Source organism: Vicia villosa, unplaced genomic scaffold (genome assembly GCF_029867415.1).
Source record: "Vicia villosa cultivar HV-30 ecotype Madison, WI unplaced genomic scaffold, Vvil1.0 ctg.000832F_1_1, whole genome shotgun sequence".
In the NCBI taxonomy this organism is placed as follows: Eukaryota; Viridiplantae; Streptophyta; class Magnoliopsida; order Fabales; family Fabaceae; genus Vicia; species Vicia villosa.
This window is the reverse complement of record NW_026705366.1, coordinates 130,504-156,033: the sequence shown is the minus strand read 5'-3', so window position 1 is coordinate 156,033 and position 25,530 is coordinate 130,504. Positions and strand designations below refer to the sequence as shown.

The 25,530-nt window shown below is 35.0% G+C and overlaps 1 protein-coding gene across 2 annotated transcripts; it reads left to right on the top strand.

Moving 5' to 3' along the window:
- Positions 1–19,830: 19,830 nt before the first annotated feature.
- On the top strand, positions 19,831–23,818 carry LOC131631484 (DNA repair protein recA homolog 3, mitochondrial-like). 2 transcript variants are annotated; one of them, XM_058902277.1, is made up of 8 exons: positions 19,831–20,134; positions 20,220–20,283; positions 20,906–21,123; positions 21,382–21,469; positions 21,736–21,914; positions 22,134–22,280; positions 22,688–22,822; positions 23,090–23,818. In XM_058902277.1, the coding sequence occupies exons 1-8, from the start codon at positions 20,063–20,065 to the stop codon at positions 23,471–23,473; spliced, it is 1,287 nt and encodes a 428-aa protein (XP_058758260.1). In that variant the 5' UTR covers positions 19,831–20,062; the 3' UTR covers positions 23,474–23,818. The 2 variants fall into 2 exon arrangements, with proteins under 2 accessions (XP_058758260.1, XP_058758261.1); XM_058902278.1 differs by having other exon boundaries at positions 19,833–20,134; positions 21,736–21,908.
- Positions 23,819–25,530: the final 1,712 nt, after the last annotated feature.

The following is a 25,530-nucleotide window of genomic DNA, read 5'->3' as shown; positions in this document are numbered from 1 at the left end:
CAACAGTCTGAACCCGCACTCTGGATTTTTACAAGTGATTACATACCGTTCCAGGTTTGAACGGTCTACTTCAAAATCAACGTTGTTCGCCATGTGCCATTTTTTTATTCTTCTCAGACATGCCTCCTTAGAAGGAAACTTGTCTCCTTCCTTTAATTCTTCGTCATTTTGTATGTAGGGTGTGAAGAAGATGTCTGATGATGGTTCGTCACCTTGGAGGTTCAAGTTACTCATATGTGCTGGAGGTGCGTACGCATGAGCTGGAGGCACCAACGTTTGCTGCTCGTCGTCGGATTCCTCGTTGACCATGTCGTCAAATTCAGTTTCCAGATCGTCTTCTTCCTCGTCAATGACGTCAACCTCGTCTTGCTCGTTGACTGGTGGGTCAATAACTTGTGACTGGACAACATTAGTTTCTTGTGTCTCAACCTGAAGAGTAACGTACAGCTCGATGGAATCCAACCCAGAGTATTCGTGGGTGGTAAACATATCTTGCAAGTCTTCGTCATTGGCAATTTCCATCTCGTAAAACTTGACGGTGTTGTCTTCATTGAAATTGGGACATTGGTAAAAAACGCTTGCAATAGGACCCATTGCAATCTTAGAGTATAGTCGCTGAATGAAGTACGAAAATGTTGCTCTTTTGCTCAACAACAATGGTACAACCTGAGTGTTTCTCATCACAAAACCGGCTATCTCATGAGAGTAGGTCTCACCGTTCAGATGGGCATGCACAAGGTACTGGGTTGATGAAGTCATTTTGACTGGGAAAGTGTTTGGGTGTTGTAAGCTCAAGTCAGATTGGATAAAATTGTTGGTGTGGGCTGTAACGTTTAGAAAATATTGGGTGGCCTTATAAATTGTGCTTCTTACATCCTTGCCAACACATAGACACGCTGATCTATGTCAAGTACCCCATCACGCGTCTGATAAGATTCCTGCAACGATTCCCCCTAGACAAAGCATGCATGCAGCCCTACATCTAGCAGCTAGTTCTGAAATATATATATATATATATATATATATATATATATATATATATATATATATATATATATATATATATATATATATATATATATATATATATATATATAAATATTTATTTATATTTATATATTTATTTATTTATGTATATATATATATATCAATATTTATTTATAATTATATATTTATTTATTTATATATATATATATATCAATATTTATTTATATTTATATAATTATTTATGTATATATATAAATATTTATTTATGTATATATATATTTATTTATTTATATATGTCATGTACCCTAGCATGCGTCTGCATATGTCCTGAAACGATTCCTGATAAGATTCCTGCAACGATTCCTGATAAGATTCCTGCAACGATTCCCCCTAGACAAAGCATGCATGCAGCCCTACATCTAGCAGCTAGTTCTGAAATAAATATATATATATATATATATATATATATATATATATATATATATATATATATATATATATATATATAATATATATATATATATATATATATATATATATATATATATATATATAAATATTTATTTATATTTATATATTTATTTATTTATGTATATATATATATATATATATCAATATTTATTTATAATTATATATTTATTTATTTATATATATATATATATATATATATATATCAATATTTATTTATATTTATATAATTATTTATGTATATATATAAATATTTATTTATGTATATATATATTTATTTATTTATATATGTCATGTACCCTAGCATGCGTCTGCATATGTCCTGAAACGATTCCTGATAAGATTCCTGCAACGATTCCCCCTAGACAAAGCATGCATGCAGCCCTACATCTAGCAGCTAGTTCTGAAATAAATATTTATATATATATATATATATATATATATATATATATATATATATATATATATATATATATATATATATAAAATATATATATATATAAATATTTATTTATATTTATATATTTATTTATTTATGTATATATATATATATCAATATTTATTTATAATTATATATTTATTTATTTATATATATATATATATCAATATTTATTTATATTTATATAATTATTTATGTATATATATAAATATTTATTTATGTATATATATATTTATTTATTTATATATGTCATGTACCCTAGCATGCGTCTGCATATGTCCTGAAACGATTCCTGATAAGATTCCTGCAACGATTCCTGATAAGATTCCTGCAACGATTCCCCCTAGACAAAGCATGCATGCAGCCCTACATCTATCAGCTAGTTCTGAAATAAATATTTACATATATATATATATATATATATATATAAATATATATATATATATATATATATATATATATATATATATATATATAAATATTTATTTATATTTATATATTTATTTATTTATGTATATATATATATCAATATTTATTTATAATTATATATTTATTTATTTATATATATATATCAATATTTATTTATATTTATATAATTATTTATGTATATATATAAATATTTATTTATGTATATATATATATATTTATTTATTTCTATATTCATGTATATGTTTTTATTTATATATATACATAATATATATTTATATATATGTATATATATATATATATATATATATATATATATATATAGATATATATATATATATATATATTTATATATATATATATATATATATGTTTATTTATTTATTTATTTATATAGCGTAATTAATCTTCAAAAAACCATAATTAACACAACGACCACATTAATTTTAATTGAACGATCCGGTTTTGGCAACCCAAAACAACCGGTATATCACAATATTACATTGCAAAATAACAAATAAAAACTTGTAGTACACGCTCGATCGTTGCAACAAAGAAAACAACACTTAATCTAAACTACTCAAGTATCACTGCAAGAACAAGTGGATCTTCAACGCCTCGGTTAACCTCTCCACTGTATGTCCAAAACATTAGATCCACGTCCACATCGTCTTTCACACGGTCCCAATAATACATGTAGGTGCCTTCTGGATTATTATCCGTCAACGTAATGTATGGACAACGGTAATCTATCTGTTTAACTTTTCTGGTTGGACCATCTAGTTGACGAAACCCAGTGTTGATGGCTCTAACAATTCTCTGGAAATTCCAGTGGGGGTTAAGGCAGACACGCATGTGCCTACCTTCCTCAAAAAAAACGACAGCCCAAACTGAGTTCATTTTTTAGTGTTTGCAGTAAGAATGAAGAAAGAGTTGGTACTTCAACTCCACACACTCATACCTATATTTATAGGGGGTGAAATACAGAGGAAAATAACTTTGTTAATTATTAATAACTTAAACACTAATAGGAAACTTGGTAATGTTAAAAAAACATTTCATTAATATATGCTCAGAGCATTTAATTGGACGGTACAGAAGTAATTTAAAGGGTAAAGAAATTGCGACATCTAGGAAATTACAACGGTTAGGACAATGTCTTCTCTGTCCTCCATCATTCGAGTGCATTGAATGTCGTCCTCCATAGTCTCCCACCAACGCTGTCTTTCAAGAAAAACACCGCCCCTTGTTCTAAGTCTCTTGATAGATCTGATTTGTTCGCCTGGACTCCACTCTCCGTCCAAAAACCTTAAGAGGGTTCTCTTAAGCTGGTCCATGATTTGAATGTTCCAAAACAACACCTGCATAGGAGGTTTGACGGCAGAGAAAATGACGTATCCAGTCCTTCGACGATAGTCCGGTTGATAGTCGAAACGCCTCACAGGGGGTGGAGGCTCTGTAGTCCGGTGCGAGCTATCTGGCCTTATTCGAGATCTCATTTTTTGCTTGTGTGTACTAATGCACACAGTAAACCCTAATTTATAGAGGGTCTGAAGTCTTGCCTTAGGTCTGGATCACAATTAGGGTTTCGTATACAAGGCATACACGTAAACCCTAATTTTGAAAAAAAAAAAAATAGGGCCTTCTAATGCGCCAAATGGAATGGCGCATTAGTTAAAAAATTCAACTGCAAGTCGCCAAATGGTTTGGCGCATAAGAAGGAATTTTAGGAGAATAAGCCAAATCATTTGGCGCATATGTATTATGTGTGGACCCCCCAGGGGCCCACCTGGTCCCACATGGTCCCACCTGCATGTTCTGAAACGATTCCAGGAGTTACTGTAAACCAGCATGGAGTTACTGTTAACAAGCATGCGACTGCAAAAATTTCTGATAAGATTCCTGATCAGCTTCCTGCCAGGATTCCTCCTACTCCTGCATGCATGCTACTCGAGCTGTCACCTAGACCTGAGCTGCATGCATCCCACCATGCCTTGTCACCGATAGTTTGACTGCATGCATGCCAACACATCCTGCAGAAGCAACACCAAACACTTATGGCTGTGTTGACATGTCAAGCATGCATGATGTTACCGTTTTTTTCCTCATCAATATATAAAGCACTTGGGATTCTGGAGATACATCACCATTATCACTCATCTACTCTTAGAACAATCCTTTTGCAATCAGCTTACGAATTTTCAGCCTTCAACCATGTCTCTCCTAACCATGGGCGAAACACACAGAGGAACCCCCCAGAACATCGCAACCTTCGTAAGTGTATCAGTATTACTTTAAAATCATGCAACTGTCCCTGATAAACTAACTGATTTTTTTGGGCATGCTTACTCTTTTCAGAACGTTCAACGTTTTCGCACTCGTAGTAAACATACCATCGCTCCGGACGACCGCATTATACCATACCTGAACATTGCTGGTTTCGGTCCGATTAGCAGGATCGCCGAGTCTTCTATTGACCACAAGTTTGTTCTTGCTTTGCTAGAACGCTGGAGGCCCGAGACCCACACCTTCCATCTTCCAACAGGGGAGTGCACCATCACCCTTGAAGATGTTCATATGCTACTCGGCCTTCCTGTTGATGGTAAGGCAATTAATGGTTGTGTTATGCAGGCGAATAGCTTATGCCAAGAGGCAATTGGAATAGACTTGATAGAAGGAGCCGTTGGTGCTAGGGGGCAAGGTGTTAACCTCAAGAGGTTAAAGGAGCATTATAAAAATTTTCACTTGAATGATGCGTCTCCCCAAGAGACCATACTGCAGAAAACTAGGTGTTATGTATTGTTGCTTATTGGAAACGTTTTGTTCCCGGATAGCACGGGTAACACGGTTAACTTTATGTATCTTCGTTTGCTAATGGATTTTAGTAGAGTAGGTCTGTACAGCTGGGGGTCTGCGGTACTGGCTACCTTGTACCAGTCACTATGCAAAAACGCGGTTGCTGAGTCCTGCACATTCTATGGATGCGCCCTGTTGGTGCAGGTGTGGGGGTGGTGGAGGATGCCCATACTGGCCCCGGTTAACAACGGAAGTTGGGACTTTCCGTATGCCTTGAGGTAATTTTTTACTATACCATTTTCTCCTTACACATTCTACTCCATTCTAACTAAACCATTATTTTTTTGTTGTAGATATTGTGTGAAAAAAATGGACTTCACACGTAATCCGCGGTCAAATATCACAATGTACCGCTCGCTAATTGATCACCTTGGACCCCATCAAGTATTATCTCTAATTCTTTTCTTCTTTTTTATAAGTATTTTCCTTAAAAAAATTTTCCCGAAGTAATGTATAAATCTCATGCATCCAGTTCATATGGCGACCGTATCTCGAGTGTGAGTATGAGCCTAGAGCTCAGGATGCAGAAATCTGGACGACAAAATGCTGCTTAATCCGGTACAACATAATAGAAATGCATCAAAGTGACCGGGTGATGCTTCAATTTGGGATGCGTCAACGGATACCCGACCCTCCTGTTGACTTGGGAGTGTGGCACCTAAAAAGAGTGAACCATCAATGGACACACCAAAACTGGAAGGATTTTGCACCCGATCATCGCCAGATGTGGAAGAACCGTCGCCAGTATGTCCTAAACTTCCCCGTTAGTGACCATGAAATGAAACCTTCTCCTGAGTACATGAGTTGGTATCGTACAGCCACAACCCCTAACCTGTTTCTTGCAGCTCCATTCTATTTGAATGATCCCCGTGCACAGAACTACATCTTGCCACAACAACAACAACCGGAAGAAGAACCACAACAAGAACAACAAGAACAACAACAACTCCGGCAACAACAACGACTTCAGCAGCGACAACAACAAAGCCTGCAACACCGCCAACAACAACTCCTACAACAGCAACGACAACAACAACTCCAGGAACAACAACAAATCCAGCAACAACAACAAAATATTTTCAGTACTCCATCCCGTTCCGCACGCAACATCCGCCAATCAAATATGTTCCAATCCCAATCTCAACCATTACAAGGGTATGAAGACCGCCATCCTTCCTCGGACCAATATCAGACCCACTCACAACCATTCGGATTTGCAACATTTGTTGGGTCCTCAAGGGGATTCGGCCAAAACCTAACTCCCGGTTCATCTAGCCTTCATCTTAGTCCCGACGATGGTCCTCATGGTGAATCCTCTCACCGTGGCGCCCCCTCCGGCTACGCAACACCTACAAACCAATTCGGCTTTAACCAAGGTAGTTCTAGTGCTGCGGGATGCTATGAACCGGAGGTCTTTTCCCACCCCACTCCACCACCACGAATAAACACATTTGAGGGAATGGGTAGCCGACTTTACAACAGCGGTTTTCCGGATAATTATGGGGGCGTCGACGAATTCATAGACAGCGATCCACGCGACATCCCAGTACCAGCCCCCGTGACACAAACCCAACAAGAAGCACAAAGGGGCAGGGGTAGGGGTAGAGCTAGGGAAAGAGGCGGTGTCAATATTCGCGGCGGAATCAACGATCGCGGTAAACGTGTCATTACAAGACCAGGTTGCGGAACGGATGACTATCTTGGTGATGGACGTCATTGATCATGTTGTTGTATTTTTCATTAATCTTTGGTATCGTTTCTGAAATTAATTGTAACCGATGTTTAATTTTTAAATTATATTGTAATCGATGTTTAGTTCTTAAATTATATTGTAATCGATGTTACAATTTTGATTTTCGTTTTCTGCATTACATTTATAAGGCGAAAAAAATATTTTACAAATTTATTTATGTAAATATCATAACAAATAAAATAAAAAAAAAATTTAAGTTTAATATATTCAACTAAAATGAATTAAAAAAAAAAATTAAAAAAAAAATTAAAAAAAAAAAGCCCTAGAACTAAGGCGCCAAATGGTTTGGCTTCTAGGGCAAAAACCCTAGACTTATGCGCCATTCCATTTGGCGCAAACATATTGGATTTTAGGGCATGCCAATTCATTTGGCGCATGCACCCAAAATTTACACTTATACGCCATTTCATTTGGCGCATTCAGTATTCTGATATCCCAAACCTAGACACTTTGGTAAATACCCCGAAAACATGGTTTTTTTCGTATTTTTTTTATCAAACTTGGTTATTTAAATTTTTTTTTCACTATAATAAGCAATTTTTAACTCAATTCACTACTTTTAGTAATTAGAATTTTGTTTTTAATTACTATTTAGCAATAAATATAATTGAGGGTACTTTTGAGGATGGACTTCTATTTTCATGAAATTTATAGACTAAGTTTTACTTGACTAAATTTCTTAATAACAACGTCAGTTTCTTTTTTATCATGACTAGTGCTAATAACATTCACTCAAATACAATCTTTTTAATATCTATTCTTTTACTGAATAATATTTAAGCTGTCTGACCATTTTAAAAATAAAATTTATGAGAGTTTATTTTTAAATTTCTGAGATCATATGAATTAGAATAAATATTTACACTGTGTTTAATAAAAATAATGGTTTGCTGATAAGTTAGCTGATACCTTATAGTTTGGTTGATAACTGATAATTTATACCCAAATCCAAACCCGAATCCCCAAACAGTCCTCATTCCCCGCTCCAAATCCAAACGGGGATGGAGAATTAAAACCCAAACCCGATCCAAACGGATTCGGGTACCCCCGCCTCGCCACCATCCATTTAGTGAAATCAATTTTTTTAATAGAAATACTCATTTTTTCCAAAATTAAATTACTTAATAAATAATAAAATGAAACAACAATTTCAAAAAAATTCATACATATATTTTAAATAATAAATACAAATCAAAATATCAAAACTTTGGCCACATATTTAATATTCCAAATTATCAAAAATATATAATAATATACACAATGAAATAAACGGGCGGGTTCGGGGACGGGTTCGGGGTGGGTACTAGTGTCCCCATTACCCGACCCGTCCCCATATTTTATAATCGGAGAAAACCCAAACCCGAACCCAAACCCAGTCAAAGTGGGTTTTCCCCGTCAACTTCGGGGCGAATTCGGATGGGTACCCACTGGTACGGGTTTTGTTGCCATGTCTAACGACGATCCTCACGTTCCGGGCTCTGGAAATTTAGTCGGACATAATTGTCATGAAACTTGTATTATTGTTATTATTTTTGTAGAATAGAAACATTAACATGGTGATGATAATGATATCTTAAACTTATAAACAAAAACAATAACAATCTTAATTGAGAAAAGAAATTAAAGAAGCAATAATATTTAAGACTTAAAGTAAACAAGTGCAGAAAATTAAATAAGGTAAATGCTTACGGAAACTTGAACGGAAGAAACTTAGAAAATAAAATACCAACAAGATTAAATAACTTTTTGATTCAAGTACATGAGTAGAATTCAAAATTGCAAGTAATGGTATACCGGTTGCCCGATGTGAACAATCTAGTATTTTACAGAGTGAAATATATGCCTAATTCATAATAAAAACTTGGACCCCCTCTCTGAAGATGAGCTCTCTAATTTATACTCATCTCCTTGCATAAAAGTCTCAAACAAATCTGTAACACTCTGATAGTTGAGCTGAACGAGGATCCCGGGGCGTATGGAGAACATGAAGAGAGCGAAGACTGGGTGGAAGGAGAAAATCCAGGAGAGCATGGGCTTCGTGGTGGGCGCTATGTATGGGGTGGTGGGTGCCACGCCCTTGATGTGGCAAGCGCCACTTGTTGTGGTGGTGGTGGGCGCCACACCCTTGATGTAGCAGGCGCCACATGTTGTGGTGGCAGGTGCCATATGGCAGGCGCCACGCGTTCTTCTTGTCACAAAATATTTATTTATTTCTTCTTTTCACTCAAATCTCCTCCGTGACCAACTTTACTCGAGGTACCTAAAATAGGACAATAATATCGGCATAACAAGACCTAAATAAACGAAAACAAGATAAAAATCCATGTGAGTCATGTCAAATATACGATATAATTTTACGTTATCAAGTGACATCCCACTATCTATTGGATACAAAAGATCACATGATCTTAGAACACTTGTCTCACAAGAAAACTGTTTTAGACAATTCTAAACCCTAGCTATAAAGTCTAACAAATGAATTTGACAATGGTACACATTATTAAAAACTTAAATCTCGCATTTACAATAGTCACTTACTTGATCGTTAGAGTTTTTATAGGTCTATCCCCATTGTTAGCTGCAAATAGAGAATACTGATGTACCAAAGTACGTTATCACTATCACCATCCTAATAATCATTAATACTTCAAGATAAGGATCATTCCAAATCATTTGATGTCGTATGTAGAGAACATCCTCAAACATTTTCGTTTTATCTTTGATCTAATGACGAACCCCCAACATACACGAACAATAAATTCTCCCTGACCAAAAGATTAATGGTTTTTAAAAAAAGTCATGGAGTTCGTTCAAAGGAAGTCTAAAATTGTCCAGAAACAAAACGATTGTATGAGGCGAACAATTCAAATGGGGGGATGAAACACAACATGATGGATTGATTCGATGAGGTTCCCTATACTCGGGAGCTAAGGGAATCACATCATGAATGTTTGGTGTCATCAAGGCCTAAAACCCCTATATGTGGTTATCCCAAATCAACAAATCTTTCACGCTAAACATGGACCAAGAACACATAATTTGGTGCAAGAGAGGAGGCAAATGAGGAAGCATTGACCCGATCCATCATATCTAAAAGAGCGTTAAACCAATGTGGCAAATAGATCAGACTCAGATACAAACTATTCTAAACCATAAACCTTACACTCAGACAATTCTCTCAAAGAAGATTTTAGAACCTCTAGACCATAAATCATAACTTATAAACTCTAACGAATAGATTAGACTCAAATAAAGATTATTCTAAACCTTAAAACCTTACACTCTCTATTATTTGATTGTCATAGTGTTTATCCATACACCCATTATAAGTCACAATTTACATTATAAATCCATAAATATTAAACCAAATCCATATATATTTTACCCTATATGTTATAAGGTGGCTTATAGGGTGAGGGATCATTCAAGTGCCTCATCATGTACCATTCAATTTGACCATTTGATTTAAATAAGTTTATATGATCTTATTTGTGGATGTCACACTAGATTCCTATTTTCTCTTTCTCTCTCTAATATCATTCTTTCCACTACCTCCACATCATCCATTAGTGTTTAACATAAAAGCCATTAAATAAAAAATGAACTCACGTTAAAAGGAATAAACTGTATAATTACGAAAAAAGTTGTTGACATTATTCCAGAACTTTACCCACTTACACATTGAATTTGACAGAAAAATTGCAGTTAAAATTAATTCCCCAGATGTGAATACAGGCCTCAAAATTTTATCCTCCTCTCATGGCTAGAATAAAATGAATTTTGCACACTTTTTTACCCGTCTGTATTTGCTGCTAAAATTATGTTGATAACTAAGTTTTAAATATAAATTTTCTCAGTCTTAATTTTTTTAACCATAAAAACCTTATAAATTATGAATAAAATTCATGATAAATTTATGGTTTGAATTTTAATTCTATTACTATAGTTATAAATTTGATATTTGTAAATATTCTTTTTTTTTATTATTATTAATTTAATTACAATTATATTTTACAGTTTTTTTTTTGCATGAGAGATGGTAAGATGACGAAGAAGTTGAATATTATTGTGTGGAAATGAACACATACTCTTAGAGTGTGTTTGAATGAAGCATTTTAATAGTTAATGTAATGTTTTGAGGAAATTTAAAATGATTTGCACAAAATTTATTGTTTGGATACAAAAATGAAGACCTGAGAAAAATTGTTGACTCTCGCCGGTAACGGCTAGTTCTGTTTTCCCGATAACGGCTTGTGTTCTTTCGCGCCTCCCTCCTCCCTCCTTCTCCTGCTCCTCTCCTCTGCTTCTTCTATGGACGTTTCTCTTCTCTTCCCGGAAGCTCTTCTTCCAGCGGTAAGCATTGCACAAACAACGCTACTCAATGAAAGTCCGAAGCTGCTCAGCGTTCCAAATGCTCCAAAAACTTTTGCGAGCATCGTCTCCAACAATGTATGTGACATTCCTCTCAGCCAGTTCCCACAGGCCTGTGTGAAAGGAGATCAGCTAGCAATTACTATTCCAGAAGAGGAATATAAGTTGGGTGTGGAAGCGTGCAAGCACCATCTCCACGGAAGAGTTGTTTGGTCCAAGGGAGCTGCGCCTTTGACAGTTGTTAACCTGAAATCGAAACTTATGACCTTGTGGCCTTCAATAGGTAAATGGGGCATTACTTCTCTGGGAAAAGGTTTTTTTGAATTCTCTTTCTCTTCTCTTGAAGATGTGCAGCGAGTAAGATCTGTTAGTGCTTGGAATCTTCCACAAGGAATTCTTAAGCTCTTTCCGTGGTCAAAGGACTTTACTCCGGCCACTCAGAAACAAACATCAGCCCAGGTTTGGATTAGGATTCATGGGCTATCTCAGGAATATTGGAGACCTAGAATATTATTTGCAATTGCGAGTAGTATTGGTACCCCAATCTGTATTGACTCAGCGTCCAACAAATCGGTTTTTGAAAGACCTTTTGGGCATTTTGTTAGAGTCCTTGTGGACCTGGATATGACAAAGGAGCTCAGCTACAAAATTCTTGTTGAAAGAATTGGGTATGCTTTTTTTGTTGATATAGAATACGAAAAGATGCCTGAGTTTTGTAATTTTTGTTCTTGCATTGGTCACTCAATGGCGAACTGTAAGAGGAAGGCGATGGCAAAAGTTCAGGAGAATGACACAAGGAACAACAAAGACACATCCAAAAAGAAGGTTAACAATGATAGAGAAAAAGAAAAAATCATTGACAAAAACAATGCTGAGGGCTCAGGTACTACGCCAAATGTTGAGAAGGATTCCTCTATAATTCATGAGGAGGAATTACAGGGAAAAGGAAACACATCTAATGGGACTATTGTTGTCAATGATTCCCAAACCAATGAAGAAACTGCGAGGGAAGACAGTAAATTTGAAAGCGAATATGTTGATGCAACCCAATTGGTGGAGTTTGTCCCCGAAACACAAATTGATCCAGCTCACAAGGCTCAAGTTACAAACTTTCTAAATGAAGCCTGGGATAACATGGCAGATTTTGAGAAAGATGATGACAATGGTGTAGACTTGTTTCCTAACAAAGACTTTCAGTTGGTCTACAACAAGAAAAGACGAAACAAGAAGGCTCTTACTCTACCCAATACTAGACCCTGATCTAGTTCAATCAAAGGATCACTATGAATTGTCTCTTATGGAATATCAGAGGAGTGGCAAACAATGCCTCTAGGTTGGCTCTCATAAATTTGATCTTAAAAAATTCTCCAGACTTTGTTTTTATAGCAGAGCCTTGGATGAATGTGGAAAACTTCCCTAAAAGCTGGCTATCCAGGTTTGATCTAAAAATTTTTGCTTTCAATAATAGAAATAATATGCTCCCTAACCTCTGGTGTCTATGCAAATCTTATTACAATCCTATTATTTTGTTAGCTGATGATCAACATATTGATTTTACTATACATCTGAAAAATGTTACTTATGGATTTTCTATTATATATGCCTCCACTAATTACATTCATAGAAGACACCTTTGGCAAAATCTCAGTAATATTCCTTCCAACATTCCTTGGATCTACATTGGTGATTACAATGCCATTGTTAGTGCATCTGAATATAAGGGCAGTCACACCCCTGCTAAAGTCCCTATGAAAGACTTTCTTTGTTGGTCTGACACCAATCAATTAATTCACATACCTACTTTAGGAAATGCTTTCACCTGGTGCAATGGTAGAAGTGGAAGACATAGGACTGAGAAAATGCTTGATAGAGTCATATGTAACATCCCCTTACTTGATTTATGTCACTCTGTTGTTTGCAACACCCTTACTAAAACCAAATATGATCATTATCCTATCCTTCTTTCCATTAAGTTTGATTGTGTGACTTTTAGAAGTCATTTTAAGTTCCACAAAATGTGGACTCTGGATGATGACTGCAGCAGGTTGGTGAAAGAGGTTTGGAAAGTGAAAGTTCATGGTTGTCCCATGTATGTTTTGGATCAGAAGCTCAAAATCCTCAAAAACAATTTGAAAGATTGGAACAAACACAAATTTGGCAATGTGCACAATAAGTCTGTCTTGGCTGAAAACTATTTAAAAGCTGTTCAGAAGGATATTGAAGACTATGGTTATAATGACACCCTCCAGGAAAAGGAAATACAAGCTCAACATGATTTGAACTTAGCATTGAATATGGAAGAGGAGCTTTGGAAAGAAAAGTCTAGGCTCAATTGGCACTTACATGGGGATAGAAATACCAAGTTTTTCCACACATATGCTAACATTAAAAGAAAAACCAATTTGATTTCTTCTTTGCTCATTGATGGCACAATTGAGACTGACATGACCAAGATTGAACATCATATTGAAACTCACTTCACTAACCTTTTCAATTCTAACTTTCAGGAGCAAGACACTGGCCTTATTGAGACTGTCATTCCTAACCTTGTTAGTGATCAAACTAATGAGCTGCTTACTAACATTCCCACTAATAATGAGATTTTGAATGCTGTCTTGAGCCTTAACATTGATTCTGCTCCTGGTCCAGATGGATTTGGAGCTATTTTTAATGTTAAATACTGGGATGTGATTAAAACTGATGTGATCAATGCTGTTAACCAATTTTTCTTGCAGGGTTGGATCCTTCCAAATTACAATGCTAGCACTGTTGTATTAATTCCTAAAACCAAAGAGGCCAACAATATTGATATCTTTAGACCTATAGCCATGGCCAATTTCAAATTCAAGATCATCTATAAGATCTTGGCTGATAGACTAGCCACCATTCTTCCCTCTATTATATCTTGTGAGCAAAAAGGCTTCATACATGGAAGGAGTATTAAAGATGGGATCTATCTTACATCAGAAGCTATAAACATTCTTGGTAATAAGTCCTTCAATGGAAATGTGGCTCTCAAGATTGACATAGACAAGGCTTTTGACTCTCTAAATTGGAATTTCCTTTTGAAAACCTTGAGTAGTTTTGGCTTCTGCAACAAGTTCTGTCAATGGATTCAATCCATCCTTAATTCTGCTATGCTCTCTATAGGGGTTAATGGTAAAATGGTAGGATATTTTAAGTGTGTTAATGGTGTTAGACAGGGGGATCCACTCTCACCCCTTCTCTTTTGCCTGGCTAAAGATATCCTTAGCAGGGGCATTACTTCTCTTGTTAATAACAATATGATCAATCTTATCAAAGCCAATAGAAGCATTAATGTGCCATCACATACACTTTTTGCAGATGACATCATGATTTTCTATAGAGGGGATTGTAAATCCATTAACTCTATTGCCAAACTCCTTAATGACTATGCCATTAATTCTGGCCAGAAGTGTAATGCAGCTAAATCTATTCTTTATGCAGGTGGTTTAACTATGGAAAGACACCGCAGGCTTGCTGGAATCATAGGATTCTCTAAAGCTACCCCTCCCTTTATTTATCTTGGTGTCCCAATTTTTGTTGGTAAACCTAAAGCTTCCTATTTTTTTCACCTTACAGACAAAATCAAACTCAAGTTGGCTACTTGGAAAGCTCACCTTCTCTCAATGGCTGGTTGTGCCCTCTTAGTGAAAACAGTGATTCAGAGCATGATGGTTCATAGCATAACCATTTATGAATGGCCTTCGAACACCATTAAAAGCATTGATTGTTGGATCAGAAATTTTATATGGAGTGGTAATGTGGATAAAATGAAATTAGTGACTGTAGCTTGGAATAAGTGTTGTTCAAAAATTGCAGCAGGAGGTATTGGCATCATATCTTTGAAGCATTACAACAAGGCCACCAATCTACATCTCTGTTAGCAGTTCCTCAACATGAATCAATCATGGTCTGTTCTTTTAGCAGCTAGGGTCATGAGAAATAGAAGACTTTTAAAGTACTCTATTAAGTCCTCTCTTTGGAAAGGGCTGAAATGCTGGCATGACACAGTTTTGGAGAATTATCTTTGGACTCTTGGGAATGGTACAAAAATCAACTTCTGGCTTGACAATTGGACTGGGGAAGTTCTTGCTAATACCTACAACATTCCATCCAATTTCCATCCTAAAATCCTGACTACTGTTGCTGAATGTTGGAAAAACAACAATTGGGGGCTCCATGGAAACATCTTAACCTCCTTTCCTTCTCTTTTAGATAAAATTAAACACTACTCCATACCAACTCTGGAAATTGAGGATGAGTTAGCTTGGAAGCATGTGGAGCATGGCAAACTTACAATCAAAATTGCTTATGATTGGTTGAAAAAGGAAGTCAAAGCTGACAATTGGAACAACTTCCCTTGGGATCCTGATGCGGCCCCTGCCCACTCAATGGTTACTTGGAGGCTTTTACACGACAAAATTCCCACTGATGATAATCTCACTTTGAGAGGTTTCTCCTTCCCTTCCATTTGCACTCTGTGTGGAATCTGTGAAGAAAACTCTCAACATCTTTTCTTCAACTGTTCTTATGTTGTAAACGTGTGGAGATGGTTCAGTTTGCAGATTGGCTCTCCTTTCATCATCAATTCCACTAATGACTGTGCCCAGCTGTTGAATGCGAATTGGAACCCTCAAGCTAAAACTGTTATCAAAACATGCCTGGTTTTCATTTTGTACCTAATCTGGCAATCAAGAAATAAGGCTAGATTTGAGAATATTTCCATTCATTGGAAAATATGCATTACTTTGGTCTCTGCTAGAGCAAAGATGGCAGGAAACCTGACTTCTAAAAAAGCAAACAATGACATTAATAGCTTTTCCTTTCTAAAGAAGTTTGACATCAATTTGCATCCTAGGATTCAAAAGGATTCAATTGAGGTTTTATGGAGTCCTCCCATAGGTGATTGGATCAAATGTAATATCGATGGAGTGGCTGCCGGTTCCCCCGTGCTCACGGTAAGTGGTGGTATCTTTCGTGACTCCCATGCTAACCATATTCTTAGTTTCAATGTGTTCAATGGTGGTGGTTCCCCTGTTATGGCAGAATTCTTAGCTGACATAATTGCTATTGAGAAATCAATGCAAATGAAGTGGTCTAAATTATGGTTGGAGACAGATTGCGTTCTCCTTGTTAAGGCGTTTTCAAACTCTAACATGGTGCTGTGGAAGATAAAGTCTCGTTGGCTTACGTGTTGGGCTTTTACCATGTCCATTGATTTTAGAATCACACACCTATACCGTGAAGCCAATTTTTGTGCAGATCAATTAGCTAATATCGGCTTAAAGAGCAAATGTTCTTCTTGGTTTAATTTTGTGCATAGAGATATTAACTTGGATTACTTGTTAGACAAGGCGGGTACCCCTAGGCTTAGGGTTGTTTTGTAAGAGGTTTTGGCTTGGTCCCCCTCTTGTGTTTCTTGTAATCCCTTTTCTTTTTTGATTATTAATATATAATCTCCTTTTTTGGTTAAAAAAAAATTGTTAAAATGATAGAAAATTTATTGAGTATTTTATCTAAGTTAAATTTTGTCATTTTGAAATAACATCAAAAACTAAAGAATTTGAAATTCCTCTCATACTCCATAGAATGTATTTGTTACTATTATTTCTTTAAATTTTGCAAATTGGTCCTCATATTTTTCAAAATTATAAAATTGACCCCAAAATTTTTCAAAAAGTTGCAAATTGGTCCTTAATAATTTTAAAATTTACAATTTGGTCCTTCAAAATTTCAAAAATTGCAAATTGGTCCCTACTTTTCAATTTTTTAATTTGGTCTAAAAAATTTAAATTTTATAAAAAATATCCCAAAAATATAACAATGAATTATCTTAATACTTCATCCAAACAAAATAATTTAAAAATCAATGAATTTCAATTGAATCATTTGAATTGCTTTGAATTTTAAATTTCTTTAAAATTTTCAAGGGTTAAATATGTTTATGGTCCCTCTAAATATAGCGGTTTTCAACTTTAGTCCCTCTAAATATTTTCTTCAAAGAATGGTCCCTCTAAAATTTTCCATCCACACTTTTGGTCCCTCATGCTAACGTCCGTTAACAGAGCTGACGTGACACTAACATGTGGCACTGACAGCTATCAAAGATGTTGACGTGGCATGACACGTGGCTAAGATCAACATTATATTGGAGTCCAAAAATTTTCGTAGCTAATTTGCAGCTACAGTCGTAGCTAATTTCTAGCAAATTCAATAACCAAAAAATTATTATATTTTTTATATTAATGCATTAACATTTACTTTCTGCTCTTACACCAATTAATATTATTTTATATCATTGCATTACCTTCAATTTTTGAACCAATAAATCAACTACCAGTCCAGCTTCCATTGAGTGAAAGAAATTAACTCATAGCAATTGCCACCATATGGTAGAGTAAGAATTAGATTTGATAGAACATGATGTTATAGGCTTTGCAAAACTATATCTAAGAAACAAATATGCATCAAGTAAACTATGAGTAGGACAATGGAACAAGATAATTTCATGCTATTAGAAACAGGGCCGATGACAAGGAAAGTAAAGTTTGAACCCTATATAACATGTTATGAACAATTCTATGAACATAGAAAATAACATAGCATTGGTTCAACTTCAAATTCATAAATCAAAGGCTGAAAATTGAATCTATATATATATATATATATATATATATATATATATATATATATATATATATATATATATATATATATATATAAAATACAGAAAGGAGAAGTTGAAATAAAATTAAATGGGGAAACTAACATGAAAGAGCTCTGCAAAACAGATGAGCAGCAAATACAACTAAAAAGCAGGTTGCAGTGAGAGAAACTGCAAGTGAAGAGATAGACTTGTTATTCGGTCCACAAAACAGATACTGATTAATATTTAGATGCATAGAAAAGATTGGGAATTGGGATATATAAGCATATAACAAAAACACCAACTAGAGGTGCATTTGAAATAGCTTATTTAAGACTTATTTGAACATATCTAACAACATAAGCACCTGTGTAAGAGTTTCAGAGAATTTATGAAATAGCTTATGACATGTTCATAAGTTGTGTGCAACTTATTTCAATAAGCTACTCATGATATGAAAAAAAACGAAAGCATATACAACAGTTTAAAATGAAAAATACCAGTCCAATTAACACTTGAATGAAGTTATTTTCCCAAATGTAGCCTACATGTTTGGACTGCCTCCGCCTTAAATAAATTATCAACAATACTAGAAGTTTCTTTTTGATCTATATTGCTAGCTATGTTGTTAAATGCGGCAAATAGTGCAACTATCGTGGACAGAAGGTGACCACCCCCAAAGGTGTTGTTCATACCAAAAACGAGTGGCAGTTGAGGTGGCGACGGTATATCACACAATTTGCAATGCAAAATATGCTGGAAGAAGATGAAAGAAGAAGTCCAAATTAGCCTTAAGAAAAGGGTCGAATAATCTTTTGGTGGTGCTGTTGGTGGTTTGAATTAGGATTGGGTAGATTGTTGAATATGAAAAAATATTAATTTTCTGGTTATTGAATTTGCTAGAGATTAGCTACGACTTTAGCTGCAAATTAGCTACGAAATTTTTTGGCTCCAATATAATGTTGACCTTAGCCACGTGTCATGCCACGTCAACATTTTTGACAGCTGTCCTGCCACGTGTTAGTGCCACGTCAGCTCTGTTAACAGACGTTAGCATAAGGGACCAAAAGTGTGGATGAAAAATTTTAGAAGGACCATTCTTTGAAGAAAATATTTAGAGGGACTAAAGTTGAAAACCACTATATTTAGAGGGACCACAAACATATTTAACCCAATTTTCAATTACCTCATCCAAACACACTCTTAGTTTTATTTTCAATCAAGCTACACCGTTTATTAAATTTAGGCTCTGTTTGGGAAGACAACTTTTCGAGCTTATAGCTTATGTCTTATGTCTTATAAGCTCATATGATAATTTAGACCCGTTTGGTAACGGTCTTTTCATCACGAGCTTATAGCTTATTTTACTAGCTTATAGCTTATTTTCCAGACGCTATTTCAAATAGCGTTTTAGCTTATGTCTTATAGCTTATTACTTTTTCTTCCTTTTTTATCCTTATTATTTCAATTAAAATCCATTTTTAACCCTTATAATTTATTTTAATTTAAAATAAAATAATTATATATTAAATATCTTTTATGTCATTTTACATTTATAAGTTAATTGAACCGCTAATTTTACCAAACACTTCAATGAGCTTATAAGCTATCAGTCTCAATCATCCGCTATAAGCTATAAGTCATCAGTCATTAGCCATCAGTCATAAGCTATAAGCTATCAGCTAACTTATCAGTAAGCCGCTATTTTTACCAAACAGACCCTAACCGTTTCTTTTAAATGACGCACCAGTAAGTCATTTAGTTAATCCCTCATGTTAGACATTACCATGTTATAAATATATTTGTAAAAGGAGAAAATGCCTTGCAAATTACAATCCTAATTATAAAGTATATTTTACAATTAAACCAAATATCAAAATCAAAATGAGAAAAATGTGTTGCAGTCCAAATGAAAATTGAAAATGGAGGGAAGATAAACCCTAACAATCCGGCAAACTCAAAATCGTGGTCCATCCCTCCATGCAACTTCCACAAAATCAAAATCAACACACACATTAAACCTTCTTTCTCTTCACGTTCCACACTCCAATAGAAGAAAAAAAAACCATTTTTTTTTTTGTGTTTCTACTCCATGGCGAGGCTACTTCGAAACGCCAACACTTTTCTCTTCAACCGCTCTTTCATCAACCACGGCCTTCCTACGGTAGTACATAGCATCCTTCAACATCGCCGTTTTTGTTATTTATTTCTATGAACAGTGACTGATTCGTTAACCCTTTTGCTTGCAGCGCTCTTGTTTCAAACATGGAGTAATGGGCACATCTCAAAATTTGAACTTTTCAACTAGTAAAGGTTTTTGAAAGTTCACTTTCTTTGTTTTTTAGTTTTTTGCTTCAATTTGTCTTAACCTCACAATAATTGCATTGAAAAGATGTTTCTTTTGTTGATGAACTTGCTGTAATATGAAATTATAATAATCATGGGCAGGGTGTTGGCTTCTATATAACTCCGAAAGCGTGTGAATGTCGGATACCAACACGTGGTTACATTCGATCACTTCCCTTTGCATAAATTATTACTAGTGTCTAAGTGTTTGTGTCGTGTGCGTGTCTGTGATAGTGATTCTTTGGCTGGCATTGTGGGTGCAGTGAATTTCATGGTGGTTTAGGTTTAATGGTCTGATGACTCTAATTTAGCATTGTGATATGAGCTACAGAGGTAGTGATGCTAATTGATTTTGTTGTGTTTAATCTAGAATTTGTTAGGTATTTGTTGCGGTTTTAGTATTATGTGAACCAAACTGGAACTAAAATTTTAGATCCTTTTGATTTTGCTAGTTTTGTTTTGTGAGTTTTAGTTATGTTGAGCTCAAGTATTGGATTATGTGTTTATGGTTTTATCATTTGGATTGTTTTTATAGTCTGTGCTAATTTTATGTTAATGGCATTTTTTATTTATTTTCATATATTGGAAGGTAAGAAGCGCTCTAAATCAGATGGGAGTGACTCAAATGACGAGAGCATGTCTAAGAAAGATTTGGCATTACAACAAGCCATGGATCAGATCACATCTACATTTGGAAAGGGATCTATCATGTGGCTTGGTCGTTCTGTCTCACCGAAAAATGTACCTGTGGTGTCAACGGGTTCTTTTGCTCTTGATATAGCGCTAGGAATCTTTGGTCTTCCAAAGGTACCCTCCTGTCTATTACTCCCTTTTGTAGCACCTGAACCAACATTGTACCTTTTTGTTTTTTTTAAATAAAGTGAATAAGTTGCTCTGATGATAAAGGTTTTTATTTTTGGCCTAGTTTGTTAAGTTTCTTCCCACATTTCTTGTGTGTATTTGCTTTGGAGGTGTATATGCTTATTTACAGTTTTATAAGTTTATCTAATCCCTTAAATTGGTTAATGCTATCGCCTTATTATTATATGTAATTGATATCTGTAGGGACGTGTTGTGGAAATATTCGGTCCAGAGGCTTCTGGGAAAACAACTCTTGCTTTGCATGTGATTGCAGAGGCACAAAAACAAGGAGGTATTCTTTACAAGCTATTTTTTTACGGATGATTGTAATGCTTATACTTTTGGTTGAATTAGATTTAGCATTTCAACTCGTCATGTCTATGGTGTATATGTCCATAATAGTATTGTAGTAATTATTGCTATGCAACCAGTCATATTTGTTATGGTAACGATTTGTGTTCCCTGAGTTTAATAATGACGACTAACAGGCTTGTATATTTTTGGTACTGCGGTTAACTTGATAAGAATCTCCATTAATTAGTAAGGTTGTATATGCAGGCTATTGTGCCTTTATTGATGCTGAGCATGCACTTGATAAGTCACTTGCTGAATCTATTGGCGTAAATACCGAGAACCTGCTACTTTCACAGCCAGATTGTGGCGAGCAGGCACTTAGCCTCGTGGATACCTTAATTCGGAGTGGTTCGCTTGATGTAATTGTCGTCGATAGCGTAAGTGTGAGACACTCCTTTTTTAATCTTTTAACTAATATTGCGCGTGTGTGGGTGGGTGATGAGATGATTTTGTTGTAATTTTTGTGCCTTAAATTATACGTTTGATAACTTCTCGTGATCCTGAAATATGTGATCTAAAATTTTGAAGTTCGTAGTTATAGGTATCTTGTTTCTTCTAGTTGAGTAAATGCACTTAACTTTTTGCCTTGTCTCCACTCGTAGGTGGCTGCTCTTGTTCCTAAAGGCGAGCTTGACGGTGAGATGGGTGATGCTCACATGGCAATGCAAGCTAGGCTGATGAGCCAAGCTCTTCGGAAACTGTGCCACTCCTTATCACTTTCACAGTGTATATTGATTTTTATAAACCAGGTATCAGCCACAGTTGCTGATTGCATTGTCATAAGATTTCCCGCGGTTAATTTGTGCATATAGTTTTATTTTTTCCGGAGCAGTTAACATCCGTAGCAAAACATAATACTAGATTGTTTGCTGTTGATATTAAACTTTAGTTCCTTCTAGCTTTGTTCTGTTTGTTTGAAGATAATGTAGTGAATGTATACATTTTGGACACTAGAATCAAAATTCAAAAGCTTAAGCTACCTGTGTAGTATAATTTAGTGCTTTTTCTAGTAGCAGGATGATTATATGGATATTAAGAAACATGGATTTCATTGCTGGTAGTGACCTAAAATAGATGAAATATTTTGATGTTTTCACTTTATCCGAGGGAAAACCTTATCTTCTAATTATGGAAACTGTTGTCTATTCTTTTCCAGGTAAGGTCAAAGATTTCTACGTTTGGGGGTTTCGCCGGGCCTACTGAAGTTACTTGTGGTGGTAATGCATTGAAGTTCTATGCTTCCGTGAGGCTAAATATCAAAAGAGTAGGATTTATCAAGAAGGGCGAAGAGGTACAGTTCATCTACTATTACTCAGTCTCTTCTATTGCATGTTCTGGTATTGCCACGCCTGTTCAATTATAATGGTTCCAAGCAGAGTTATCAATTGCTTACAATAGTACTGCCATTGTGCTGTTGCACTGCATCACTGTCGGCGTATTTTCTTGCCAACTATCAATCAACTAAATTTTTTGCATCTGTGGATGTTAATATTGCTAAGAATATATTAAGGTCTAATTTACGGTATGAAAACTTAATTTCTGGTATTTTATTTTGCAGACTTTAGGAAGCCAGATTCTTGTCAAAGTTGTGAAGAACAAACACGCCCCTCCGTTTAAAACTGCACAGTTTGAGCTTGAGTTTGGCAAGGGGATATGCAAGGAAGCCGAGGTCATAGAGTTGAGCATAAAACACAAACTCATAAAAAAGAGCGGTTCGTTTTACGAATATAATGGCAAGAATTTCCATGGCAAGGAAGCTCTAAAAAATCACCTGATCAGCAGCGACGGTGTGCAAGTATTAACAACAAAGCTGAGGGAAAAACTTCTCAATGCTGACACGGAAGAAGTTTCAGATTCAGAGGTGATAGTTGGAGACGTCCCGGAAGAAATTTTATCATCCGATTCTACCGATGAAGAAGCCACTGTTGTGGCAGAAGTTTGAATTTATGCTTAACCTTATAAGTTTTCTTCACACTCCCAAGAGCGTGTGACTCACAATTAATGCACTCAAATGAAGGTGGATCTAGAATGCAACTGGTGCTTCCTATGCTTGTTTGGATTTTGAATCAACAGCATTCCTTACATTCATGTGGCACATTGCCTTTGTAAATTAGATGTTTTTTTGGTAATTTTTATGATGGACATGAGTCATGTGGCATTTCAAAGTTTTGTGGATGAGGAGGAATCAAGTTTTGTGACTATCTAGTTAGAAATTAAATGTCAATGCTAGGTCAAGAGTTATTTGTAAGGATAACTAATCTACAAGCTGAATTATAGTGTTGGTGCATATATGTTTCGCAGTGTCTTTTTGATTGAACTAGGCATGAAAACAAAATCTATAATTGTGAAATTGACTGAGAAAATCTATTTTGATTGAGTTTGGATTTTTTTCAATCACAAATTTATCTAAGTACATATTTGATTAATTAGGTTTGATTAAATAGTATAGATAATTTGAAATATTAATTGTAGGGTCAATACTTTGATATTTTGGTTTTATATTATTATTTGAAATATTTTAGATATATATTTGAAAATATTTGAGAATATTTTTCTTTTTATATATAAATGTGATTTGATATTAGAAAAATAGATCATTTATATTAAAAAAATTGACTACACAACATAAATGAGAGTCTGACGAGGGGGTATTCTAACTTAATCCGAGCTCGTTTGAAATGAGTTTTTGATTTAATCTTTCATCTATGACGGAAATATTGGCGGAGAACGAAGATTTATATGAGATTTTAGTTAGGACACCAGAAAGGTGAAATCCACTCTGTCATATTGTCACATCCGTCAGCAGCTGCTATAGTGAGTTGAGAGCTCTAACACCGAAATTTTATTGTTTTTTCAAGAAATAATAATTTAAGCCCTGCTATAATATGGCCTTTTCTTTTTGGAAAGGATTATACAATATGCCTCATATACTCAATTAGGGTTGGGAATAGGCCAGGCCGGCTTACAGAGGCCTACGACCCAGCCTACATAGGCCTAGAGCAGGTCAGACCTATTTAATAAAGAGGTCAGACTTAGGTTATTTTAAAAGTCTATTTTATTTAATAGGCCAGACTTAGGCTATTAAAAAAAGTCTATGAAGCCTTATAGGCCGGCCTATATTTTCATATATATTAGAGATATATTAAATAAGTTGGTTCATGTATACATATATACTATTAGAAAAAAAAAGCTAAATAGGCTACCCTATATATATATATATATATATATATATATATATATATATATATATATATATATATATATATATATATATATATATATATATATATATATGTATATATAGGTCGACCTACAAGACTTCTTAAGTTATACAGATTAGTTGAAAACTTTAATGAGATACAAGCTTTTTAAATAGGCTTTCAGGCCAGGGCAGACTTTTAAAAAGGCCAGGCCAGACCAAAAAACTGAGTCTATGATAGGCCTTAGGGCTTTTAAGTTTATCGTAGGCCAGACCCAGTCATTCTAAAGCCTAGCCTAGCCTAGCCTATTTCCACCCCTATACTCAATCACTATAAATATCTTTTCTAGTCAATTTTTTGTTGATAAAGTATAGCCAATCAATATTAATTATAATTTGCAATATCTTTCAATGTATGGCTATTCTTCCTTCTCCCTTTCAATTGTTTTGGTTTGAACGTCAAGGTTTCAAGCTAGCGTTACCGGGGAGTAGTATGTAGGGATGATTGATTTTGTTATCACACAATTTGTTCAGAGATTGTCAAGTAAGTCAATCTTCAAAGTTCTGCCTCGATTCTCTTATTTGTGTGTCTAGTCAAACTAGTGTCGTAATCAATAACTACTATACTCAAGATTTAAACTCTAAGAACATGTTTGAGAAATTTGGATTTAAAGGAGAATGTCCTATTAGGAGAAATGCAATTTCATCCATTCTTTCTACACATGCTCTTGTCTGGATCCCAAAACGACTTAATTGTCTTGAATCTCTTGATAACTGGACTAGAGGACACATCAGAATTG